The sequence below is a fragment of the Chaetodon auriga genome, chromosome 16, assembly GCF_051107435.1.
Source record: "Chaetodon auriga isolate fChaAug3 chromosome 16, fChaAug3.hap1, whole genome shotgun sequence".
Lineage (NCBI taxonomy): Eukaryota > Metazoa > Chordata > Actinopteri > Chaetodontiformes > Chaetodontidae > Chaetodon > Chaetodon auriga.
The window spans coordinates 3,329,287-3,348,343 of record NC_135089.1 but is presented as its reverse complement, the minus strand read 5'-3'; the positions used below and the strand labels follow the sequence as shown (position 1 = coordinate 3,348,343).

The window sequence follows — 19,057 nt, the reverse complement described above, 5'->3', positions numbered from 1 at the left end:
CACATGCATCACTCTGCACAGTGAGGCTCAAACAGCCGAGTGCAGGGACAATTAGCAAAACACCAGTTTTGAGCGAGGAGGCACTTTAAAGCTTTTAAAAAACACCATTTAATTATTTAAGTTTCAGCCCCTAACCGACGTATATTACTTTCAAGCAAGCACTCGAGCAGCTGTAGTAATTAGGTGACGGCGTCATCGAGCCAAGCAACATCCCAAACCTTAACCACGAGTTGATGATCGTAACCACGACCAACCATCTTTTAGGGCAAACTGTGCATTTTGTTGTTTGGTTCAGAGGATTCGTTGTGCAGTAAAAAGCTAATAGAGAAAAGAAAACCTTGTTGATAAAGTCCATAAAAAATGTGCATTAATTTATTTTTGCTGGACAGAATTTCAGTTTTCTTATCTTTGTGCCGCTAAATCACAGGAAGCAAGCCCCTGACCTTTGCTCTGGTGATTTGTGGCTGCTTGTCATTTGGCCAAAATTAAAGCGAGCACTCCTTCACCGTAAATCCCTCCAGATCACAGCATCATCGTCGTCGTCGTCGTCTTCGTCAGGGCCTGCTGTAATCCGGCCTCGTGGTGTCGGGACTGTCGATGTCATGCACGCTCATGTTTTTTGCTCCGTGCTGTTTGTATATGAGTGTGTATAGGGTGCTAATGAGGGAGGAGGAGGCGGAGGAGAGGGGTGGATGTGGACTTGGTGGGATACAGCTGGACGGAGTGGGAGACTGTGGTGAATAGGTAACCATGGTAACTCTGTTGGCTAAGATTTGAATGCAGAGAGGGAGAGAGCGAGCGAGCAAGAGGGGGAAAAGAAGCTGCAGTGTGTGTGTGTGTGTGTGTGTGTGTGGGGGGGGGGTTAAGGGTTAATATGCATCATTGTAGCAGGTTAATCTTTCATCAAACTGCGAGGTCAATGCAGCGTTTACCCCCGCCACTGGACACCACAGTGAGGAGGGGGTGGAGGTGGAAATAAGTTGTAGTAAGGCCGCCGGGGGTTGGGGGGGGGGGGGGGGGGGATGAGTTTGCAAAAGAGAAGAAGAGAGTTTGTACTTTTACAGAAGGGGGTGAGAGATGGGTGTAGATATCAGGGGAGATAGAGAGAGGAAGGAGGATGAGGAGGAAGAGTTACAGGTGGAGACTATAGAAACATGTGGGTAGTGACAGCAGCGAGGCAGAATACAATCAAGCAGCCTCTAACCAGCTGTCAGCTCCAACTAGTCTCAGTCTCCTCCATGGACTCCCGCTCACCGCCACCTCCTCCTCCCAGCATCTCAGCTACCATCTTAACCTCAGCCTCCACCGGCTCTCCTCTCCGTCTGTTTCACTGCACCTTTTCCACTCAGCTCAGGTACCTGAAATAGCTCTGGCACTCAGTTCTCGCTGGCAAGCAAAAAGAAAAGGTGGCTGGAAATTAAGACACATAAAAAAGGTGAGAGGCGCTCCAAAAATAACACTCGAGTGCCTCCTCATCCGCGGCGCCGCCGCCGCCGCCGCGCGCCGGGATGCGGATGCGGAGCAGTTGCGGGGCAGCGTGAGCCGCCGTCCCCGGTGACCGAGCACCGCTGCCCGGCGCTGCGGCTGCAGTTGCTGCAGCTGCCGCCGCACCGTCGCCGGTGCCCTGCTCTGTCTGACCAGAGATGCTGCTGCCGATATGATTTATCATAGCGTCCTTGTGTGTGTTTTAATGTCATTGAACCACTGCATACGCGTTATTGATCAAACTCGCCCCCACCCGTCCACCCTTTCCTCTCCCCCTCTGCATCTCCACCTGTTTCATATTCATCCCTCCGTATTGTCTTTTGCCTCCATCTCTCCGTCGCTCTCTGTTTTATATGCGTCTCTGTGTTGTCATTCCCCTCCCTCCATCTCTGTCTGTTTTATATTCATCTCTCTATTGAGCCTCCCCTCCTTCTCCCCTTTCTCCCTCACTCTCTCTCACTGAGCGAGAGATTATTAATATTAATGTGCCTCTTCTTCTTTCCCTCCCTATTTTCCCTCTTCCACTTTTTTTTTTTTTTATCTTTCTTTTACTACTGATCTCTTTTCTGCTCTTTCCACTATTTATACCTCTCTCTGGGTCTTTATCCCTCATCATCGCTTTCACTCAACCTTCCCTCCATCTGTCTCCATCTCTCTCCCTCTCTCTCTCTTTCTCCGCTCTCTGCAGCTGTTCAGTATTCATCTATTACTGTAGTGTTGATAATTCCCTTCTTTGCCTGCAGCCATACAGTCATCTATCAGATTAATAATCCTTCTCCCCTTCTCATTCTCTGTCCCCCCCGTCTCCTTTCTTACTGTGCCAAGTGAGGATGCTCGGTGTGTCAAATGAGTTTGCGTGTCAAAGTCTCATCATTACAACCATCATCATTAATAACCGTATCTAGATTGCTGGATGCCCTTATTAAGGTTATTCAGGTCTGAATAACCTGCAGGAGGGAGGCGAGGCTCTGTGGCTCTCCAGGCTGGTAGAGCCTGACTCAAGCTGGTCATCCATTAGCGTTAATGTAGACTGCGCCATTCGCCACCATTCTCCAGCCCCTGGAGCATGCAATGCTGTGCTCGTACAGGAATGGAATTAACATTTCAGTCCCACCGCCACTGCAAGAAGCGGCACAGCTTCCTGGATTCAGTCCTGTTTTTAAGGCCTTCTTAAGGAGACTCGCTTTGATGAGAGTTTACTTGAAGGCGCTAAGGATAGCAGGATCAAACATCAATATATCTGTGTCGTATTAACTGTTATACCTTGGTGTAATTGGCTTTTAACAAATGAGACCATCGCTGGAAGCCGCTATCTCACACCAGCGGTGTTATTAATGGTGCTCAAAGTGAAGACCACCTGTCCCATGAAGCCTGTTGCTCCCTCTCACAGCGTAGATGCCGCTTTGTTCGCTGAAGAGGCCGTTTGAAGGGATTTTCCATCATCTACCTGATAAGTTTTATCTTAATTTGCACTGGGTGTAGATTCTCCGTGAAATCCAACATTGTCTCAGGCTTTGTAAACACAGTGTTTGAGCCGTGAGTTCCAGCCTTTGATTAATGCAGGCTACAGTTTGTATTTTGTCTGAAGACTCGCTCTTTAATATTACAGCCCTGCCTTTCAGCTTCTATTTGTGGCGGCTGCATTGATTGTTTTGTTGTACAAAGTATGTGCAATATTATACTGTACATATCTTATTTCCTTTACCTTCGAAAAACCTAATTAGTGCTAAAATGATTAGTCAATTATGCAACAGACAATTAATCTTCGACTGTTTAAACAATGAATTAATCGTTTAAGTCATTTGGGTGAAAATATTGCGAACATGAACTGTCCAAGACTCACAAATCTGATAACTTGCTGTTTATTTAATCCCTGTCATGTTATTACGTTTACATCTAAAAGTGCATTTGTTTGTGAAAATGTGATTATTTTTAGACATTTTACTGAGTGCAAGCAGTGAAAATCAGCTAACAGTTAACACGTGGCTGCTTATAGCTTTATGCACTTGGACTCGTCACTTATTCACCTGTGTACCTGTCTGAACTCAGGTGTGTTCAGATCACTCTTTTGATCCCAGTGCGACCTTAAGCCGCCGTGCAGACCGTCCTCTCTGAGCTGCTCTGCAGGAATCACCTCACTTCTCGGCTGTTTCGGCCTGATCGCATGTGATGGTGCTCATTTGTTTACAGCAGGACCAGTTTTTCAGAAATGTATGTATTTCTGATTAATTCATGTTTGCATGCTTAGCGCGGTCCTGTAAAGACAGAAATACCTTGTTGGCCTACTTCTGATTGCGTGTTTCCATATTTCCGCACCACCTCCTCGAACTGTTAATTACAGAAATCGGCTTCCACCTGCCCTCGGTGTAAGGATTTGATTTCTGACAAAATGTCTGCTCGGGGATTATGTGGGATTTGATATGAGCAGTGACACAGAAGTTCTAATGCTTCTCAAAGATTTTTTTGACAATCCCTCCCATGATAAGCTATACTGTAGATGTCTACCTCTTATTTGTTCTTTTCATTCTCTGTTGGTGAAAACACGAAGCGCAGTCTGTGTTCTGCCTTTAATATTTGCTCTCTCTCTCTCCCTCTCTTTGTCTCTCTCTCTTTTGTTCTTCCACAGTAACTCCTGGGTTCTTCTCACTTCACAAAAAGCCTCAGTCAAATCCCCAGACAACAGGAGGAAAAAAGAGGGAATAACATCTGTTTATCTGCATATTTCTATGTTCAAAAAACAAGGGGAAAAAACACAGAGATCGACAGAGGACAAAAAACATCTCAGAGGATGCAGAATTAGAAAGAACAAATTGCCACTGGAGGACCAAAGGGAAAATAAACCTTTTCTCGCAAATCCACCAGCGTGGAGTCACCTCACCTGTACCTTCGGATTAAAGAGCAGGGTCATGTCCCAGTTGCCATGCGCATCGCCACGCTGACCTGCCTTCCCGGCCCTTCCCCCTTCCTCTTTCTATTGGCCCAGCTGCTACTGCGGCTCCTCCTCCCTGGGCCGGAGTTGGTGGGAGCCGCCTCCTCCTGCCCCTCCCTCTGCACCTGCTCCAACCAGGCCAGCCGAGTCATCTGCACCAGGCAAAACCTGGAGGAGGTGCCCGAAAGCATATCAGTCAACACGCGATACCTCAACCTGCAGGAGAACTCGATACAGGTAAATATAGCCTGGAGGAAGATGCTCGTCAGCTCAAATCTCGTCACGTCAATGTTGATTTGTGTTGTGCATTTCATACAGGATGCTTTGCAGGGAAACCACATGATAAAACGTTCTGTCTATAAATATCACAGAGACGCATAAGATGATATGTTTTAGTGCCCCAAACGCAGCAGATTCTTGGTTTCACCATTTCTTTTCAGCTCATAGTCTACTGATACACCTTAATGCAGTCATTGATTCATTCACTACATTAGCTGCTATAGTTACTGATAGAACAGACGAATCCTGGGTGACATAAAGTCACACAGAGACATTAAAATCTGCGTCTTAAACATTTCTATATGCTTTTTTTCGCCCGTAGTCAGACAGAACATTTGGTTTTGCAGCCAGTTGTGGACGTCGGGATTAACTTGTTGACACAGGTTGTCTCCTGGAAACTTCCAAGAAAAGACAGAACGTAAGCGGCAGTAATGGTAGAAAAAGGCACTTAAGCCTCTGCTGAACTGAGGGAATATTTTATGAATTGAAAGCAAGGCATATTTCTGCGACACCGTGCTGCCTTTTGTATGCATTACCAATTTATCTAGAGTCCCTCGACAGAGCATTGTGGCTTTACAGCTGCAAGCGAAGATCATTTAACCACAGACAATCGATACAAAGCACATGAATCTCTACATTTCTAAACAGAGTGGGTTGATTTTGCTCTTTGCACCAGCATTTGAAGCCATTTGATCCCTGCTCATGTTCTGGACAGCGCTTTGTTCTTTTGTGATGTTAAATGCCTTTCCATTACATCTTATCTGCTCTAATGAAAAACAAGTGTCCTAAACATTGTGATAATTGTCCAGTGCATCTCCTATCGTGTAAAACTGTTGTGTACGTTCGACGGAGCAGTCTGAAATCCTCTATTCCTCTGAGGAAACATCTTATTAGCCATTATGTGACGTTAACGGGGCATAAATGGGACATCATGCCACATGATTTGGTACGTGAGGTTTTCAGAGATGCAGTTCACATGAAAGAAAAATTAAAGAAATAAAAACAATATCCGTTGCGTTTCGTTTTTAGCCTACAAATTCCGATTCGGTTTGTTGTATCCTGCAGCCCCACTTGAAATGATTAAAAATCTAAAAATGTTTTAACACCTGAAGGCATCCTAGATTCTCTGGCTTATTTTTTCCTTCACTGAGTACCCTGAGAGTAAAGCCTTGACAGCTCCCACCCCCTCTTAACATCCCCACCCCTCCCTCCCTCCCTCCCCCCCTCCCTCCCCCCTCTTTGCCTACCTCCCCTCCCACTCCTGCTCTACATACAGAAGAGGCAATGGCCCGACTCCAGGAGCCTCTGTGTGTTTCGCAGAGGGCTTTGGCCACACATATCTCAAACAATCAGAGATTTAAGGGGCTTTTAGTGGCGCTCACTAGCCGTGTGCCTTTGACTTCGTGCCAATTGATCTCCAGCTGGACGGCACCGGTGCTAGCGTGTGCTGTCCGCCACCTTTGGCATCCATGTTTTTCAGAACCACGTCTTCCTGCAGACAAACATCTCCCCTGGTTGATCATTTGTAAAACAGATTTTTAAAAAAGTGTCACACGGAACATTTGTGGCGACACTTCATGCGAATAGTCCAACACTGATAATCATCTTATTATCAAGGGATTGAAACGTGTGAGCCGAAAGTCCCCCGAGTCTCACTGAAACAACAGTGTGAAAAGCTCTTCAGTGTCTGGAGCAGGCTGTGAAATAAGGTCAGGGTTAGGACCGGGTTTACAGGACGTTCACCACAGAGCTTAGACATGTAATGACAAGTTTAACACCTGCTTATTGTCTTGATAGTTATATAAATATACAAACTACAAATTAAATGTGATAATTTTTTGCCATTTTTCACCATCAGTGCAGCACAGGTTGTGCCACGGCACCATGGTCAGACAGTATGGAGTCATGAGCAGATCAACCTTTTTTAGTGGATCAGCGCCCTCACTGTAACTCTTAGTCCATCAGTAACATAGGAGCATGGAGGCCGGGGTGGCCCTGCAGCCAACACAGAGTCCTGGAGACACACTTGTTTGACTGACTGGTGTCGCTCTCAGCAGTCAGAGGGAGTCTGTCTGAAAAGCCCACCGCCCCCCCGTAAACAGCAGCAATGGTCACTGCAGGATCAGCTGTTTCTGTTGAGACATGAACTCTTTATATTTGATTGGTTTGTTTATTTAAATGTGTTTAGCTCTGTGTGTGTCTTTGAATCGCTCACAGTGCTTTAGGTTTATACTGTTATTCTGTAAACATCTCTAAAGTTTAAAAAAATCATATGTCAGTATTTGAGCTGCAGCTCTAAAAGTTTTATGTCATTTAATATCTTATATATCTAACATCTTAATATCTTAATATAACATCATAAACTATGATGATCAAAACTCAACAGAGTAACTTTTAGGAAGGTTTATACTGTATATGATCCTTAAAAGTAACAACGCGTTAAAATAAATATTTTGTACAGTACTCTGTCATTAAACCCAGCTTAACTTCAAAGTCCACTTTATGCTATCCAGATCCTCCCGTTGTCAGATATTACCATATGAATCTCAATAACAAACACTGCTTTGAATCCACATTAACGATTCCACGTGTTGTTCAGTAACTGTATCGTTGTCTGCCCCTCCAGGTTATCAAGTCAGACACTTTCAAGCACTTGAGGCACCTTGAGATCCTCCAGCTCTCCAAGAATCAGATCCGTCAAATTGAAGTCGGAGCATTCAATGGCCTCCCCAACCTCAACACGCTGGAGCTCTTCGACAACCGCCTCACACTGGTGCCATCACATGCCTTCGAGTACCTCAGCAAGCTGCGAGAGCTGTGGCTGCGCAACAACCCCATTGAGACTCTGCCAGGCTATGCCTTCCACCGTGTGCCCTCGCTACGGCGCCTGGACCTGGGTGAGCTCAAGAAGCTGGATTTCATCTCTGACGCAGCCTTCGTCGGCCTCATCAACCTACGATACCTGAACCTAGGCATGTGTGGGCTGAAGGACATTCCCAAACTGACGGCCCTTGTGCGTTTGGAGGAGCTGGAGCTGTCAGGAAACCGGCTGGAAATCATCCGGCCCGGTTCTTTCCAGGGCTTGGTGTCTCTCCGCAAGCTGTGGCTGATGCACTCGCAGGTGTCCGTCATTGAGCGTAACGCCTTCGATGACCTGAAAAACCTGGAAGAACTTAACCTTTCCCATAACTCCCTGCACTCCTTGCCCCATGACCTCTTCACACCTCTACACCAGCTGGAGAGGGTCCACCTCAACCACAACCCCTGGATCTGCAACTGTGATGTGCTGTGGCTTAGTTGGTGGTTGAAGGAGACGGTACCCAGCAACACCACCTGCTGCGCCCGCTGCCATGCTCCCCCCTTCTTAAAGGGCAAGTACATTGGAGAGCTTGACCAGAGCCACTTCACTTGCTATGCGCCTGTCATTGTGGAGCCACCTACAGACCTGAATGTCACTGAGGGTATGGCTGCAGAGCTCAAGTGTCGCACAAGCACCTCCACGACATCTGTCAACTGGATCACCCCTAATGGCACTTTAATGACCCATGGCTCCTACCGGGTGCGGATATCCGTCCTGCATGATGGCACACTCAACTTCACAAATGTCACTCTGCGAGACACGGGCCAGTACACCTGCATGGTCACCAATGCTGCTGGCAATACCACGGCAACTGCTGTCCTCAATGTGACGGCCGCTGATGCCAGCGTCAACTACACCTACTTCACAACAGTCACCGTGGAGACAGTGGAGACGCCAGGAGACGAAGAGTCTGCATTAGTAGCCATCAATGAGACCTTCATCCGTGTACCCCCTGGCCCCACTCCCTCGGGCCACATGTGGCCAGAAGGCGTTTCCACCACGGCCTCCTCTCTGTCAGCCGGCTGGTCCTCCTCCTCTCCTCGGGCCACCCGACCCACCTTCACTGTGCCCATCACTGAGCCGGGCTTCTCGGGCCTGGATGACGTGATGAAGACCACCAAGATCATCATCGGCTGCTTCGTAGCCATTACCTTCATGGCAGCGGTGATGCTGGTGGTGTTCTACAAGCTGAGGAAGCAGCACCAGCTGCACAAACACCACGGTCCTGCACGTGCCATCGAGATAATCAATGTGGAGGATGAGCTGGGGGCCGGAGCCAGCGGTCGGGGCAGCGGCATCTCAGGAGGCTCGACCATGACGCAGACCGGAAGCAGTGGAATAGGAGGGGGCCAGAGCCTCAGGCTGCACCACCCAGAGATCGTCAACCTGCCGAACCTGGCTCGATCGGAGCACCTCAACCACTACTACAAAACTCATCACTTCAACAACAACATGATGGGCCTGGGCATGGGCACGGGTCCAGGTGTGGGCCTCAACAACAACAACAACCCCTCGCCTTGCTCTCAGTCTCAGAACACGTCCATATCCTGTTCCCAGGTTCCAACCACCACCAGCGGGGGAACGCCCACAGGTGGCACCCTGCCCTCTCCGGTGCCCCTGCCCCAGTTGGGTCTCCACAGTTCATTGAAAGGCCTTATGGGGAAAAGCCAGAATGAGCCCCTGCTTTTTAAGAGCGGGTCCAAGGAAAATGTGCAAGAGACTCAAATCTGAGTAAAAGTGAGAGTAGAAGTAAGAGGTAAGAAAGACGAGATGCTAGATAGAGACAGTGAGACGGAAAGAGCCTGTGAGACCGAGTATATGAGACTGATTGTAGCCTACTGTCCTCGTGGACAGATTCCAGAAAAGATTATATTTCACATAGTCGCTGCTTTGTGTTGTCAATCTGTTGACAGAGAGAAGCAGATAGGAAGACGAGAGGAGACAGAGTACAATGTCTGATCAGCACTAGTCCCACCAACAGCATCTGCGCATACTTTCAAACTAAATCAGACGCAAACATATACGACGTAAACCACAAACATCACAGTCATTCAGTTACCTGTGCGCCCCGCTACAGTCTGCCAAAGTCCAAGATCAAGCCAACTCTTTTCATTTGCACCCACAGTCACAGCGGAAAGCTGCGAGTAATTCACACGTGCAGTGAGCCTCTCCGGGTTTTATACAGATCGCTTCGTATATTTCCAGACACATTCAGTGTATATATTTGGAGGGAGACATAATATTGGCCATTGAACATGTTGTCAGATTAGTGTTTGGCAGAGACACTGAATAACAAACAATGGCTTGGGTGAGCGGTACGGTCCCAGGTTTCCAGGAAGCACTAAAACAAAACAGAGAAAGCAGAATTCGAGCAGCGCAGCGATTCTGTCCAGGACACACGTATCAGACTAGTACTTCGTAGGAGACAGAACAGCAGCGATTGTTTTTTCAGAGTGGTTTCACTCTCACTTTCTCACCTTTTTCCCGTTTACACCTGACTGGCTACTGTCTTCTCTGACGGAGGAGAGACACAGATCGGTTTGTCACGGGAGAAGAACGATCCCGTGCCCTAAAGGACAATGAGAGATATAAAAAGGACTGAAAGTACATATTATATATACCGTAAATATATTTTCATTCAAAGAAATAAATTATAAAGAATCTTTATCAAGCTTCTGACTGAAAACTACAACGTCTGAAGAATATCTAAAAAAAAAATAAAAAATACGCGCAGCTGTTGTAGTGGCCCTCCCTTACGACTTTTCCGAACCCGGAGCAAGATGGCCGCCCCGACTGTGCTGCAGAGGGACGCGCGGGAGAGCGGCGTCCGTCGAGACGGAGCTAAAACAAAAACCTGGCAAAGTGTTTGAGTGAATTTATTTTGGTCTTGACTTTTTTGTAGCCACTCAAAGTGTTTCCTCTCCTGTCGCATTCACATAAACAGGGTCATTGGAGGAGGGAGGTCTTCACGCTCTGCTGCGAAAATATGAAATACGACTTCAGCTCTTCATCGTTTGGTACGCAGCGTAGCTACGGTGTTAATAATAATGATCAGAATGGTAGTAATGATAACAAGCTTTAGCTTTATTTGTCATTTAATGATTAACGCGTTAAATGATAAACAATATGTTACAACGTTTTACTGTACATGTTCCTAAAAAGCTGCACATGCTCGTTTAGCATGCTGTCGAAAAACCAAGTCTAGATTCGCTCAACATTCGGTGAAGATCAATCACAGTGATGATATGACATTATTGTTATTACGTTATCATTATTAGCATTCATATGACTATTATTATTACTACTTGTGCCTACAGATAGCTGAGAAGTACATTTTTCTTTCATTTGTATATGACACTGAAGTTGTTTTATGACTGATCCTGTCGGACTCGGCTAACGAACGGCAGCGGGACGGACTCAGCGTGCCGCTAAGTGAACTCCACATGCATCAGCAGGAAATAACCTGGCCCTCAAAATGGCTTCCTCAGTCCAGCCCTCACTGACTCGTCTGCTCTGATGTCTCAAGCAGTCAGGACCCCTCATGTTATCACGCATTAAAGACAGGACACGAACCTTTGATGAAGACTGCTCCTTTGCAGGGGATTATTTCACAACTGTATCTCAGTGTTATCGTGTATGAGTGGATTTCATGGCAGCAGGGAGCTAAATGGACGACAGGCATTGCCGAGCATTTTTAAAGGTAAGCAAAGCTCGTTCAGTGGAGGAGGAGGTAACAGACAGTACAGTATACAGTGGTGGGTGAATTTTTTTCTAAAGAAAAGGACAATTAAGTGAAAAAATATAGAACCTTATAGATCTCTTTTAAAAAACAAAATTATTATGATAAGTGTTTTTCATTTTGGGTTTTTATCTAGTTTGATTATTTTCTGTTTTTTTAAATCAAGTGTTATCTTTATTGTAATATTGTTATTGTTATTATAATTAGCTAATTACACTGGTTATAATTATGAGAGCTGTTCTGTTAGCAGAGGTCACTTTGAAAATTAAAAAAACCTGGCACATAAAATGGCAGTTGAAGTCTGTGAAGTTTGGTGGCTACTTTTTGTTTGTTTGTTTGTTTGTTTGTTTTGTTTCCTTTTTGTTCTGATCAACTTTAACTGTGGTCTCACTGTTTGTGTCCCTCGGCTCTGCCTGAGCTCAGACGTGGCGGATGTGAAATGCTCGGCGCTGGTCCTTTTTTTTCTGCACAGGGGGACAGGAAAGGCCCCGCTCGGCTTCTCGAGCTCCCTCGCACTCGCTCTCTACTTTCCTGAATGTCATCGCAATCACGGCGCCCCCAGTGCGATTGCGCTATGTCAACACCCCGTTGCCATGACTACACACTCGGACAAACGCTCCAAACGGCGTCGCCATCGGCGCCTCGCGGCCCCCCCGCGGCCCCCCGTCGCCCCTTGTCAGTCACGTCCCTTTTAGGTGCCATATCTCGACCGGCCGGCCAGCGTTCCTTCAATGGTAGCAAATCAACCTGAGCATTGTACCCGCGTCCTCGCATAAAGCGCCCCCCCCCCCCCCCACCCCCCACCCCCCTTCCTCCTCTCCCCCCCAACCCCTCAGCATCCTGCCATCAGGTTTCCCTGGCAACTGTTGCCGCTGCGACAGCCCTTATCGCGGCGTCTTGATTTGGGTTTCGAATGCTGAGCAGACGAGAGCAGACGGTATAGAATCCTCCGTGTGTGCACGCGCCTCCATCTTTAACATTTCTCCTCGTTTCCTCGTTTAATGCGTCTGATTTGTTTACACCAGCAGCTGTATTCCTCACGCTCCTGACTTCCTGTCAGCGAATCGTGCGGTTTACACGCCACTCTCCCCTATGCGTTTCATCTGCATCGCGCTCACGCCATCGCTAAACGCGTTTATGCACCCTACACTTGTGATTAACGCTCATACCCTGCATCAGTCATTAACATATTCCTTTCCTTGCACAAGGGATCCATATTCCCCTCACAGGTTATTTACATATTCATTTTGCTTCTGTGTGCAAATAACGGAGAAATTATCATGTGGGCACGCTTGTGGGTATGAGTGTGGTCTGTGTGTGTATGTGTGTCAGTTTTCAGTGGCTGAAAGCAAGGACTGTTACAAAAGCTATTCCCCCTAATTCCTGGGATTGTGCGCGCCCTGCCCATCGCCTGTAGTAGCCCGTCACTTTGGAAAGCATTGTGTAGCCCCTATAGCTCCTGTGAAGTGGCACAAACCGGAGGCCATGTTATTGAGGCTCGGTGTGAGAGAGAGCAGCGGCTGAGCTGGAGACACAAAGTCACAGTGCTGCAGTGTCTGAGTCACAGAGCGCCGAACACACTCCCAACACTCTAATGGAAATGCTGTGTTTACTGTGCAGGAAGAGACCCGCTCGTTCACCCATTCAGGGAATAGGTGAAAAACACCAGAATATGGGTGTGTGTGCGTGTGCGTGTGTGTGTGTGTGTTTGCGTGTGCAGCTCTGGATTATAAAATGCCTGTTGTACTGTTGTATAAGGCAAAGAAATCAGGACATGTGAAGCGGTGCGCTGTTTACGGCGAGAGAGGTTACACCATTGTTGATGCAATACTGCTCAGTGTGTGTGTGTGTGCGTGTGTGTGTGTGTGTGTGTGTGTTCAGGTGGGCTTACGCTAGCTAGGTTGTGTAAGGAGGGAAAGAGGGAGGAGGGGCGGTCAGACCTCCATTTTAAATCCCCAGTTCAAACCAGCTCTGTCTGTCTCCCTCTGCTTCAGGCTACTTTTATGATCCTCTCACTGACACTTAAAGTAAAAACAGGATTTTTTTTTTTTGCTTAAGCAGCCCTCTCTCTCTCTCTCTCTCTCTCTCTCTCTCTCTCTCTCTCTCTCTCTCTCTCTCTCTCACTCTCTCTCTCTCTCTCTCTCTAAACCCATCCTCAGCCTCTTTTAGCTCTCGTTGTCAATCCTCCACAACAAGTTGAGGGTCAAGGGTCAAGTCTGGTGGCGGCATTCGCTAACCTCACATCTTTAGCCAGCTAGCTTAGCGCTCCCATTTTGTGCCATTTGCTTTAATTGTTTCGCCCTGGCTCGGCTATGTGTGAGTGGAACACCTGTTGGCGAAGTGATTCTTAATGTGCATTTTCTGTGGCTGTATTTCTGCTTAATCGCCCTGACAGCAATGTGGCTGTTGGACATAATCGTAATGATGCATATGAAATGGTTTTGGAGCTGCCGTCTGATGGTGGCGGAGCTTTGAGTGATCACAGATTCGAGGGCAGTCCAGGTTGGGTCTGCTGCTCGCTGTGGCCACACTCGTGCCAGTCCCTGAGGGCGGTGTCGCACACATGTTAACCTCAGCATAACAAGCCCTGTGTGAGCGCCATACTGCTTAATTTCTTCTCTGTCACCCAACCCCTTTAAAAATAGCAGTGAAGCGACAGCAGAGCTCAATGCATTATTGATACACATGGTGTCAATGATGCATGTGCTTAGGCGCCAGTGTTAATTTTCTCCCCGGTGCCAAGGCCAAAAGCATCAAACCGCCGTAATTTATACGCATCGTTATTGCTATTATTCTTCGCACAGACACGAAGACGGTCCGTGAGAGCGGAGCCAAGCGTTGCACCTTGTCTCCTCACATGATGGCTGCTGTGATTCTGTTAAGTGCAGCAGTGTTTTGTGTGCCACTGTGTCAGCGAGGCGGCCCTCCTACCCGCCCAGCAGCAGCAGCCCCGTCTCGCTGTGCTTCATGTGCCTCTGCTGTGGGATGTTTGGCAGTCAGGGGCTGGTTTCATCACCATCACGCTGGTCCAAGGCCCGATTTGATGGCACCAGTTTTCAGACGCCTGGGTCATTCTGCTCAGTCACATTATGAGAGACTGAAGAGCTTTTTTCTTTTTTTTTTTGTCACTGCAATGTAGCTTCAGCTGGAGCCTGAGATGTGATGTGCACAGACGTTTTTCTGTGTCATCACTGTGAAAACGCTGCCCCGAAGCCACTTATCAAACCTTACCACACACACACACACACACACACACACACACACACACACACACACACACAGACCAGTGCATACGTAAGAACCGCACACACACACACACACACACACACACACACGCTGACTGAGTGATTTATTGATTGAGGTGGGGCTTTCTTAAACAGTTTGCAGCTGAGTGCAGTGGAGGTTAACACCAGCCGCTCAGCTGCTGCCGCTGGGCCTCAGCGTGCGCGTGTTTGCTTTATGTCCTGTGAAGGTGTCCTTAATGTGACGACGGCCGCGACATTAGCACATGGCTTATTTCCTTGTTGCCTTGGCAACTGTGTCGCTGGTCACAAGATGTCCGTCGTGGTCATCTTGCGACGAGCCGCGTGCAGGCGGAGGGGGGGCTCGTCGGCGTGTGCGGGCTGTGACGTGAGAGTGATGAGCGGTGTCTCATCCCGGATGACGGTCTCCTCTGTGTCACTCAGCTGTGGGTCAGCGGGCCTGAGAGCTGCAGCTCAGAGGAAAACTGGGAAAAATCCACACAGTCACCGAAGGAGTAAAACGGGACACGCTCTCGGCCCATGTAATTGTAAAGCACCGATTAATGGGAATAGTAAAGCCAGAGCGCTGCTTAACACAGAGCTTCTCATGAATGCTTTATAAAGGAGGATATCAGTGTCGTCGTGTGGAAACCTTGTAACTCCAATTCTGAACATCAGTGGAGTGATTACATTTTTCTTTTTTCACTGAGAAAACTCCACAGCCCTCGGTGCTGGTGAAACCCTTTCACAACTCCGTGGGGTAAAGTGAAAAAAAAAAAAAAAAGAAAAGTTCAAAAGAAGGCTGTTTTTCTTAGATCCTAAAAAGCTGACATTTGGGGCGATGCAAGGTTTTCACCAGACAGCAACCGTACTGCGCTTTCAATTACAGATTCGTGTTTGGAGAACAATCTGGGATGTTGCGGCTCGTGTTGGGATTTGGAGGCGGTCCACGGGAGCCACCTCGCGCCCTGCAGCGCGGTTGAAACGTCCCCTCCGGTTGTGCGATGTGCGCGGACTCGGGGGCTCGCGCTGGAGTGTCCTGAACCATCCGTAACTATTAAAGGATGTGCTGACCCAGCAGCTGCGCTCCTCTCAGGGGACGGGCTCACAGTTAAGTTTCCAAACGCACACCCCCCTCGCGGTCCACAGCAGCACGGCTCCTAGATTTACAGTTTATGGGCACCTTGGCCCGGCATCATAATCACACTCTGCTGTGTCTGATGTTTGTTTGAAGCTGGGCGGGGGCCATAGAGCACATTTCAACGCTTTGAAGTGTAAATTCAGGTCTGGTTGGAGCACCGTATGGAGGGCCGTGAGGAGATAGCGACAGCCACATGGATATGAGCTGTTGGTTTGATAATGGAGCTGTCAAACCCATATCTGTCTGCTGAGGCGGCAGAGGCCCGGGAGGACGTGAGGTCAAACCCGGACCGGACGTCAGCGGCGGGGGTCAGAAGTTGTCTGGGCTCAGAGAGGTGAAGCCGGAGCAGGAATCGGCCCTGACCCAGATAAGCCTCCCCAGCCGAGCTTTGAATCAGACCTGCAACATCTTCCCAGTGAAATAAGTCCTAAAAAATGCAGGAAACAGTTGTAAACAGTCATCAATATGAAATAAACTTTTACTGGAGATATTGATTTTTCTTTACCCTTTTTTGTCTCCACCCACGCATGTCAGCCAGTGAGGCATGCTGCTTTTCTCGTTGGTGCTGATTTATTTATCCGGTCTGGCCCTTAATACCCTCATTTCATGTCTGCTCTCATTTCTGCTCCCAGTCTATGTGAAAGCAACCTCACAAGTTATATTTTTACTCCATAAACGGCTACGAGCAGCATCCACCGGCCACGACGGCAGCCTCCGTTGTGCCCAGGCTGCACGGCCCGTCACGCCTGCGCCACGTTCGCCAGGCTCGGCCGGCAGTGGAGCCACACGGCAGCCTCTGTCGCCTCAGGCCTCCCCACCCTCTGAGCCCAAAGGAGATGGAGTGACAAGGGAGGACAGGGCAGACAGAAATAGAGACAGAGAAAGGAGAGCGAGATTGAGAAGAAGCGAGGATGACAGCAGGAATGAAAGATGACACTGAGAGGCATCCTGTCACTCCATATCTATGTAGGTTTTAATCTACATGTGTGAGCGTGTTTGCATGTGTGTGCATGAATGTAATATGTCCTACACACACTGAGGCCCCAGCTCTGTGTGCTCAGTGTGTGTTTGTGTAACATCTGCATGACTGACATAACTATGCATATTTATGCATACGTCCAAGTGGGTTGCGTGCGTGCTTGTGTGCACTCGAATGCGCACGGTATCCGTGTTTGTGTATCTGTGTGCGGCAGAGATAAAGACATGAAGGAGGAAGGGCCGCCGTGGTGCTTATATGTCACACAGCGCCGGAGGGGAAATGACTCCTCTGTGTCCCCGACCCAGGGAAGGCAGAGGAGGAGCATGGCTGACTTCTCCTGCTTCTCTGCCTTTTTCTCACCCTCTCTTTCAGAAATGTAGCTAAAGCCTCGGTCACGGCCTCTCCCGCTCTCTCTGACTCACGCACACACATGCTGGAATGCTCGCTCGCTCACGGGAGCGCGTCTTGCATTATCCCCCTATCCCCCTCTCATGCTACTCATCCCCTTAACTTCCCGTTCCCCTCCTCCGCTCCTCTCTATCTACCTCACGCTCCCTGTTTCACCCCTCCCACCTTCGCCTTCTGCCATTTTTCACCCCCCTGCAGCTAGATGTCAACTTGTGATTCTGTATTAACCCCTTGATCCACTCACACACACACACACACACACACACACACACACACACACACACACACACACACACACACTCTCCCACGCTCTCGTTAGCCCCCTGCACCACTCCGATCCCCTCTCAGGAATATGGAAAACAAACCCAACAACAAACCAAGGCTTCTGATATTTCCTTCCCTCTGTTCAATTAAACATGGCCTCCATCTGCTTCTTTGTTTCACTTCAGCTTCTCTTCTGCAATATTGACTATGGTTGTTCTTGTGATTGTTTCTTAAGACTGTGTTTTAACCTGTTATAACCACAGATGTACGTATTAACACTGGAGGAACATGTCATGGGTGTGTGTGTGCGTGCGTGTGTGTGTGTGGCAGAGAGAGTGTGTATGCGTGGAGGAGGGTGGATTTGTTCTGCTTCAAGGTTCTGTGCCAAATCTTTTTCAGAACGTTCAATCTCTGTTCATGTGCCATACTGAGAAATTTATGAAATAAAAATAACGTTTTTTCACAAAATTCAAAGTGAGATCGGGGTGCTTATTTTTGACTGTAGGTCGATTAACTTAAATCATCAAGACGGAAACGAGTGGAAGTTCATGTGTGCCGAATCAGCAGAGCGCAGCAGCAACTTGTTTGTCTGCGGGTTATTTTGCCTGTGTGTGTGTGTGTGTGTGCGCGCGCGTGTGTGTGCGCGTGTTCTTCCACGTCGCTGCTGTTCTCCCAGAGAGCCTCCTCTTCCTTCAATCAGCATCAGTTTTTTTTTTTTTTTTTTTTCTGTGCCGCAGCAGTGTTGCAGAGTGTGTGTGAGTGTTTCCGAGGCATTGTGTCAGTGTGTTAAAGCTGATTTGACACTGAGGCTGTGGACCGGCTGGCTGCAGGGTGTGTATCGTGACCCGAGCGGATGACCTACGCCTGCGCCCCACGTCTGCCCGTGTGCGTGCGTGTCTTTGTGTTCACGTGGGTGCGTGTCTGTGTGTGCATTTGTGCGTGTTGTTCGTGGGATGTTGTTTAGCCTGCGGTGAACACTTAGCTCGTGCTGGCTGGGGGTTTGCCAAGAGGTCAGCTTCTGAATGCTACCGACTCAGGGTTACAATTATCGGCTTACCTTGTGTGTGTGCGTGTTTCCAGATGTGTGTGTGGGTGCAGGATGGGGTTGTTGGGTTGGGTTAACATTGGCTCGTTCTGTCTTCACAGTGATTCTCCGGTAACATTAGAGGAATAAATTGTTTTATTCACTTATTTTAATATCTGGGCTCTGGTGGTTAACAGCTGCCTGTCGGTCAGCATTGAGCTCTGAACGTGTTGGATGTTATTTCAATGAGCAGCCATCACTAAACTGTAAAAACTAAACAGGATTTATCCCACATGTATGACGATAAAGACGTGTGTGTGCGCTCTCAAAAGCTGAGCTCAGTGTCCTTATTGGGACAATATGTCCAGGTTTAGACTGTTCAATAATGTAATCTGGAAGGAAACATAATCAATGACTCTCAGCCAGAGCTGCAGATATAAGACTTGATTTGACCTTGAACGCTGTGAGACTTATTTAAGACCTGACTGGCTAAAGACTTTGCAAAAAAAAGCCCAAAAAAGTTTTCGGTCAGTTGAAGTGTTCGGTCCACACAGTGAAAGCGTCAGATCTCAGGTGTGTAAGGAGATCGTGACTCTGTGGCCGTGCTGACGTCAGCATGCTGCACCCTCACAGTGAGCGCTAACATGCTAATGTTAAGCAGGTGTAATGTTTGTCATGTTGGTTTAGAATCTTAGCATGCTAACGTT

The 19,057-nt window shown here is 48.0% G+C and overlaps 1 protein-coding gene across 1 annotated transcript in view; it reads left to right on the top strand.

The window, feature by feature from the left end:
* lrrc4ba (leucine rich repeat containing 4Ba) overlaps positions 1–17,821 on the top strand; it is a 33,169-nt gene extending 15,348 nt beyond the window's left edge. The window contains exons 2-3 of the mRNA XM_076752427.1: positions 4,112–4,651; positions 7,320–17,821. Of these exons, the coding sequence (XP_076608542.1) occupies positions 4,406–4,651; positions 7,320–9,284 (2,211 nt within the window). The 5' untranslated portion in view covers positions 4,112–4,405 and the 3' untranslated portion in view covers positions 9,285–17,821. The remainder of the gene's footprint in view (positions 1–4,111; positions 4,652–7,319) is intronic.
* Positions 17,822–19,057: the final 1,236 nt, after the last annotated feature.